General features: G+C 44.9%; 1 protein-coding gene across 1 annotated transcript; it reads left to right on the top strand.

The window, feature by feature from the left end:
* Positions 1 to 3127: 3127 nt before the first annotated feature.
* zfp36l1a (zinc finger protein 36, C3H type-like 1a) lies at positions 3128 to 7616 on the top strand. The gene is made up of 2 exons (XM_076749168.1): positions 3128 to 3315; positions 4458 to 7616. Exons 1-2 carry the CDS (start codon positions 3265 to 3267, stop codon positions 5523 to 5525), a joined length of 1119 nt encoding a protein of 372 aa, XP_076605283.1. The 5' UTR covers positions 3128 to 3264; the 3' UTR covers positions 5526 to 7616.
* The last annotated feature ends 380 nt before the right edge of the window (positions 7617 to 7996 follow it).

Genomic DNA, 7996 nt, shown 5'->3' with positions numbered 1-7996 from the left:
TGTTCAGTTAGATAAAACTTTAACATCCAGTCATCCCACTTAGACCTTATCAGTGACCTCAAGCCTCATCCCCATCCTCCCCTCTGAGGAGGGGGTCATCGGAGTCGACAGTGCAGGAGGCAGAAATCAAACCATCCAGCAGAGGCTGAGCAGTGAGTAACTGCAGCTCCAACAGAGACTGATAGCGCCTACAAGCCAGAGGAGGACAGGCCTGACCTCGAGGAGCACAAATCTGCAGAAATTAACTCGGCTCTGTCAACAGTGAGAGGAAAATCCTGGCCGAGGAGCTGAGATCTAGTTTGAAGGATCGGGCCGGAAAACCTCATAAATATTCCATCCTTCACTTTCACAAGCTGTGATGGAAAGCACATAGTTAGAGTCAAAACAATTAGCCCGTTTATCGATTTGTCAGTCAACAGAAAAATAATCTGCAACCACCAGCCACTCTTCAAACAAAAGGGCCAAACATTCTCCGCTGCCAGCTTTACATTTGGCACGGCGTGCTGCTTTTCTCTGACATATGTGATCGTACACTGAAAATATTTGGTTTTTTGGATTGTTATTTGAACAAAACAAGACATGTGAAAACATTCAGAGGGACATTTTTCATGATTTTCTGACATCTGAGAGGCCAAACAATAAATCAGAAAAAAAAAAAAACCTTGGGATAAATCTCATTCAATCTTTAGCTACAGCCCTAATTTACAGATGTCACATATGAGTGAATATTTCATATTCTGTTCAGCCGAAAAATCCCATTTAGGGACTTGATGTTTTTCTTGGCATGTTTTAAAGGAAAAACATATTTGATAAATGCTCGATATAAGTTTAATCTAAAGAAGATAAAGATATTGAGGAAGTATGATTTTGCTTGCTCCACACAAATTAAGTTAGTCACTGCAGGGCTGGAAGGATTTGTGTTGAATTCAGGGAATCTCAGCAGTATAAATGCTTTTCAAGTCACATCACTTCTCAGCAAAACAAAATATTAAAAAGCAAAAAGTCAAGCGGCGTGTGTTAACATGTGCACGGCCCCGTGTCAAAACTACGTCTTTGTCTTTGCAACAAGAACACGTCTGACACTCCTCTGAGAGCAGCTTGACTTTTTCTGGGTTTTTTCTTTTTTCTTTTTTTTTTTTTTTTTAGATTTTCATTTTGGCAGGAAACAGGTGCCTCCTCCTAAACCTGGAAGGCTAACTGCATCGCACAATATCAGGCAAGCACAATACATCTGAGAGTATTAAAGTAAACAACTGCAGTGTATAAGGCTTCTCGAGGCCAAGGTCCAGTAAGGAGGACGTTTCCATCGGAGTCAGCAACTTGCTGTTGAGTTTTGAGCCCTGCTGACCTTGTAGAGTTCAAATCTGCAGCAGAATCTATTTGCTCCAACATCATAGGCCTGCAGTGGAGGGACTGTACTGAAATAAGCTTTGCTTCTGTATAATGTGTGACACATTACGACTTCTTTAGATCATTTCACACCAGTTTTTTTTTTTTATATTTCAGGGAATAAAATGCAGTGATTCCCCTCCCGCTTCAGTGCTGTAGTTATTCCTCAGAGGGAGACAATCGATCTGATCTACTTAATCAATCAGTGACAGGGCCTTTGAACTGCAGACGTGATTTCCAGCAAGTCTGTCATCCCACCCGGTCGTATGTGAAAACACTCCAGGGGGAGATTACTCCACACAGCCCCGGCTCGTAAAAACTCTTTTTATGTTAAAACACACACCCTCGCTCTCCGCTGACAGCGTCCAGGAGATCTCTTGAAGTTACATGTACTTTTCTGAACGCACAGGGAGAGAAAACAAAAAGGAGCGAGACTCAGATGAGCAGTTTGAGATGGAGAGAAGCCATGCTGCATCCAGTCCTGTACGTGGATCTTAACTAAATTCAACATTTCAGTACAAAAACAACTTCCCCTGCCTCCTCCTCGGCTGCCAGCAGTGAGACAAAGCTCTCCACCCCCTGTGTGGCTTCTGTATAGGCAAAGAAGAGGAAGGGAAAAAGGGAATGTTTTGCCTCTCTCTCTCCCCACCCCTCTTCCCTCACCTCCCCGGGGCTGCGCTCTGTAGTAATAAACGTCCCCCGTAAATCTCCCCCTCACGCCATCATCCCCTCCTCCAGCTCCAACTTTTTTTTGTTAACAGCTTCTTTTCTTCTCCCCCAACCCTGCCTTTCTCTTCCCTCTTTTCTTTTCGCAACCCAACCCTGACATTGACTCTGCACATGGCCGATGGCTGCTCTGTCATGGATTCAGAGGGCGGGAGGGAGGAAGACGATGGGGCGACAATAGATTTGTATAGGTTTCACTCCTCTCTCTCTGCAGCCAGGCTCTTTCAAATGTGGCTGCAAGCGTCATTGTGACTGCCTGTGGTCGAATCTGGTGAGATCACTCATATATCGGGTTATCGCCTCGCTGATGGAATGACACACACCTCCGTGCACATATTCTGCTTAGCATAATACCTGCTGGAGAGGAAGAGGAGAGGGGCTGTGTGAGAACAGTTAAAAGAGAGAGATGAGGAAATAGTTGTGGTGGGGAAAGAGTTAAAAGCCCTGGCTGCCTGAATTCACCGGAAAGTCCCACAAGTGACGTTACAGTCCAGCAATTAAGAGTAAATTAATTACAGAGTAGTGGATGGTAGCTGAAAGCCTGAGGATAGTGTAGCGCCTCCCAGTAAACAACTCCAGACTGTTAAAGCACCAGACTTCCTCAAGAGAGAGACGGAAACAAAGTTGTAGCCTGATTTTGCCACTGGACTTTAAAATCTGCTCATGCTAACTTTATTATTTTTATAGATTTACTTGCACATTAAAGTTAGGACAAAGTTAATGAACAGAACATGCACTATTTTTTTTTTATGTATACTCCTGATAAACTCAGAAACTGTGTCACTGTAGAGATAAAGGTATTTTAACTGTGGGCCTGTGCAGCTCTGAAATAAAAGTTTAGTATTCATACTGCGTGCTACAGTGTAGTAATCTCAAACAAACTGACAAACCACTGCAAGTTTTATCCCCGCAGAAGAGGAAGAAAAAAAAAAGTTAGCAGAAAGTTGACGCCCAGCGCTGGAGGCTCCTCCTGCAGAGGATTATAAAGCAAATGTCGGGGCTGGAGCGGGGCAGAGGGGGAGTTCTGCTGGGTCAAAAATACACAGGAGCTGCGGATCAGACACTCAGCAGACCTGCGCAACTTTCTGACAAGCAGTTTGTTTTTTTTTTTTTTACTACTTTTTTGAGTTGATTCCGGTCGCTGCAAAGATGACCACAGCCGTGGTGTCGCCTTTCTTCGACTTCGACGTGATGAACAAGGTAGCTTGGCAACTTTTTTCCCCTCTCTGGTCGTTTCTAGTGTGAACTGCTGTTAGCCTGTTAGCTGCAGCGTTAGCCGCTGTGGAGGAATGATGAGCCGCATGCCCGCGGCCCTCTGCCGTGACGCGCCTGTGCGGAGGCTCCTCTGTTTGGCTGTTTTGATTTGTGTGTTTTCTCGTCTCGCTTTGACTTGACTGTTTGCCTGTTTTACGTCTGTTTCCTGTCGAAATGTTCCTATTCACGTTCAGCTGACTGCCTCTAAAGTGTGCCGAAGCCATGGCGGTAACTTTCTGTTACCGTAATAGTTGTCGAAATGGGAAACTTTGATATATTCAACATGTGCCACATCAGCTTGCTTAATATTCGTAGTTTTACGGCGCAGTTTCGAGCGCAAACGGCCGTTAGCGTTAGCTTCAGTTAATTCATGTCTTGTTACTTTTAAATGGGGGCAGCTTTGCGCCACTTTTAATACTCCTCACAAAGCAGCCACATGCTCGCTAATCATTGATCAGATTTGTCCGGCTTTTACCTACAAAACTGTGCCTGTGATTAGCGCTGGTTAGTATTTGTTGGGTAATTACTTGTTTTCAAAATGGTAACGGCTCTCCGGTTAGTTAGCGCCACTGCACAGTTGTAGTTTGCATACATTTTCATGTTTTCAGTGTCAGATTCCTGTTGTAAGCAAAGTTTTCCTCTTTTCGTGGCGGTTGTTGAGATTTTGTTCTCTGGTGGTTTTGTGCTTATGTAAATCAGGGACTAACCCGACGTCTCCTGTAGTTCGGAAGTGTATTGGCCGGCAGAGTTTCTGCCTTGTAATTCAGCAGGATGCTTCGCCACTTTCATTATCTTTCAAATGATGGAGGCTCTTTGTAGCCACTAGCAGCCCTGTGGCCTCTCATGTGCTGCTGCTCCATTTACTAAACAGGCACACATTCCTCACCAGGGCAGCTTGCCAAACCAGCTGCTGTTCTATAGGCCTGTATCCGCTCATGTTGTCAGAGCCAAAAAGAACAGTCATGCAAGAGGAGGGCTTTTTTTTCCCCTCCAGCCCACCAGCTCTCATTAAAATCAGGACCACATTGGCTGTCAGTGTTGGTGAAAAGTATTTTTTCTAATGATGTGTATTTTTTGTGTCTCTGCAGAACAACAAACTGCTCAGCTACAACAACAACCTGGGTGCTCCCCATCCCATGTCTGTCCCTTGCACTGGCACCAACGTGCCCATCTCCAGCCCCGCCGGAGCCCTGCTGGACAGGAAGGCGGTGGGGTCTCCCTCGGTGGGAGGCGTGTACCAGCGGCGGCACTCTGTCAGCAGTACAAAGTTCAGCCAGAACCAGTTTCTGAACAGCCTTAAGGCAGCGGACCACTCCTCGCTCATCTCAGGGGTTGGCAATGCCAGCAACAACAAGGAGAACCGCCTGCGAGACCGCTCCTTCTCTGAGACGGGCGAGAGGCTCCTCAACAAGTGCCTGGGCCCTGCCAGTCCCACCAGCGGCAGCAGCCAAGTGAACTCCAGCCGTTACAAGACGGAGCTTTGCAGGCCCTTCGAGGAGAACGGCTCCTGCAAGTACGGAGACAAATGCCAGTTTGCTCACGGAATCCATGAACTGCGCAGCCTGAGCCGCCATCCCAAATACAAAACTGAGCTGTGCCGCACCTTCCACACCATCGGATTCTGCCCATACGGGCCGCGCTGCCATTTCATCCACAATGCAGAGGAGCGCCGTGGACCTCCCCAGCAGTCCTCCCCTCTTAACTCTTCCAACAAGATGGAGAGGCCTCGGCTGCAGCACAGCTACAGCTTCGCAGGCTTTTCCAGCTCAGCTGGGCTGAGAGACAGCCCCACCTCGGTCACCCCTCCACCCATGTTCTTCCCTGATGAGGTCCCCGACTGGCCCAGCAGTAACCCCTTCACCTACTCCAGCCAGGAGCTGGCCAACCTGTTTGGGCCCAGCCTCAGTGCCGGTCCTGTAGGCACAGAGCCCAACACCCCTGCACCCCCCTCTCCAACAAGCACGCCTTACTATTTCAGACCTATGTTGGAGTCCCCTCAGATGTTTGAGTCTCCATCCAGCCCTCCCGATTCTCTGTCAGACCAGGAGGGCTACCAGAGCAGCTCTGGAGGGAGCCTGAGTGGCTCTGAGTCCCCCACGCTGGACACCACCCGCCGCCTTCCCATCTTCAGCCGCCTCTCCATCTCTGATGATTAGACTGCACGTATCCACCAGTGACTTTAAGTTCGATGACACAAAGAGAACACGGCACTCCCCTCTACCTCTGCCCCTTTCTGAAGCTTTCCTGTCTTCCCTTACACAAGACACCGTGTTAGTTCCTTGTTAGCATTGTAAGGATGTAGTCACTTAAGGGAACACTCTCAAATGATCATTTCATCCCTGTCGATCTGCACAGCGAGTTTCGAAACATACCCTGCCATGTGTCATAGTGCCAAAAAAGGAGAGGAAATTGAACAATGAAAATAATGAGAACAAGAATTGACTGTCTTGCCAGGTGCCACTTGTTTTTTTTTCTTTCTTCTTCATTTGTTCTTGAATGTGTAGCAGCACAAGTGGCCTTGGAAAGGGGAGTGCATTGCACTAGCCCCCAACCCCCTCCCCTCCCCTCCCTCCCTCCCTCTTTCCCCCTCCCTCCCTGACGATACCACTTCCCCTGAGCTAGCTAGAGGGTGCTCACTAACGTAACTGTAGATCTACCGCAGCCGTTTTTACAGACTGAGTTAAGACAAAAGGAAAAAAAAATAAAGACCCTGAAAAGATATGAATAGTTTTTAAAAAGAAAAAGTGCCTGGGGCGGTTTCTGCATGTGTTTAGGGTGAATGGACTACTGTTTGTTTTTGGTTGTTTCTCATTTGCCCCCCCCGTCACGGTTCTTCTCAAGCCCGTCTTATGTAATTGTGGACTGGGTGAGTCTGCAGGAAGGACTTTGAACTGGAAGTTGGTTATGTTCCCCCTCCTGAGTTTTCTCCTCCTGTTGCTGGTCACTGGCTCTTTTTTTTTTTTGTTTTTTTGGGAAGGAAGTCTTGATATCAAACTGATCATTAAACCTGTAAGACTTTGTCCTGCCTCTCAACCCTGCCTCCCCCTTCATCTTCGACGATCTGGGGAATTCCAGCATTCCCATGGTGCAGTTGTACATCCTGCGACTTGACAAGATCGGATCTCCAAGCTATTTTACTTTACTTCTCCCCACTTTAGAACCTGCTCCGCGGAGCACTCTGTACTCATTACATCCCTTTTGCTTTCTTTATTTGATAATTATTTTTTATTAATGTTATTATTACGGTTATTATTGTTTGAGAAACTTTCCAGACAGAAGGTTTGCTTGTCACTGCTTATTTAACTTATCAGAACATATTTATTGGTGATCATATGCATTTTTTGTTAATTTTGTTTTGTATTTATCTGGATAATGAACAATAGAATATATTTTCTTTTATGTTAAATTATGATCTTCCATATTAATCTAAAGATTGTGAAGACGTTTTTGTCAGTTTTCCTTTTTTCACAGTTAATATATTGTACTTCAATGACTTTTGTTCTGCAACTACACTTTGTCAAAAATGAAACTTAATTTAAAGCAAAAAAAATGCAAAAAAAGACGTTTTGCGTTTTGATTATTTATTGTACTTTTTTTTTCTTACTCCCTCTTATTGGACTGCAATTCCATCTAAACTAGATTTGCTTGTATTCATTCCTGTTTTCCCCTCCACTTCTTACAGTAATCTGACAGTAACAGTAGCTAACTGTTATCACATTGATTCAACTCTTGGGTTGACGGTGGAAGAAAAGGGGTGCTAATTGACCTCACATCACTGGTTTAGGAGACTCTCCAAGTTAGACTGGTAATGTTGAAATGTCAGTAATGTTCTTACACCCAGTCTTTTATTACAAGCAATAGCTGTGACCAAATGGGTTGAGAAAAGTTTTGTTTTTCTTTTAATTTGATTGGATGCTTGACGCACTTGCTTGGCCCCCTCTTGTCCATTGAAAGTGCCTCTTTGAATACATTCCAGGTAGCTAAGGCTTCTCTGCCTTTTATATTTGATAATGGAGGACAATTAATTTTATTAAGTCACTTGTTCTGTGTTGCCTTCACGTGTTTGGAAGAGGTGAGCAGATTTTGACACAAAGAAAGTAAAACAGTTGAATGTATCTTTTCAGCCATGTTTTTTTTTCACTACAGTAATTTCTGTGAGTTTATATGAAAACCTGTTTTTTTTTTCCTCTTTTGTAAGTATTGATTGCAGTTAAGTCAATAAACCCCGTATTTTTTGAAAAGTTGAACTGTGTAACGAGTCGTGTGCAATGGTTATCATGGGAAGTCATGCAGATTTAGATGCTCCTACACCTCACAGACGCAAAGCATCGCTCACGTATTGGAATTAAAATCACGTCCTTAGAAATCTGTGCAGTGAACATTTCAAATGCCTGCTGTGTAGATTTGATCTTCTTACTTAATATTCCAGCTTCAAATCGAACTTCTCACGACTGATTCTGGGTGTTAGTAGAAGCCACTTTAACATTTACATAATTCAGGCCTTCGGGGACTTAAAAGTTTTGTTGAAGCTTTACATCAGAGGCACGCCCCATAAATCCTCTGTCACAGAAATAACATGCCCCTTATGACTCAATTTGCTTAAGACCCATGACATTCTTAAGTAATG

This window comes from Chaetodon auriga, chromosome 14 (genome assembly GCF_051107435.1).
Source record: "Chaetodon auriga isolate fChaAug3 chromosome 14, fChaAug3.hap1, whole genome shotgun sequence".
Lineage (NCBI taxonomy): Eukaryota > Metazoa > Chordata > Actinopteri > Chaetodontiformes > Chaetodontidae > Chaetodon > Chaetodon auriga.
This window is presented reverse-complemented; position numbering and strand designations above follow the sequence as displayed.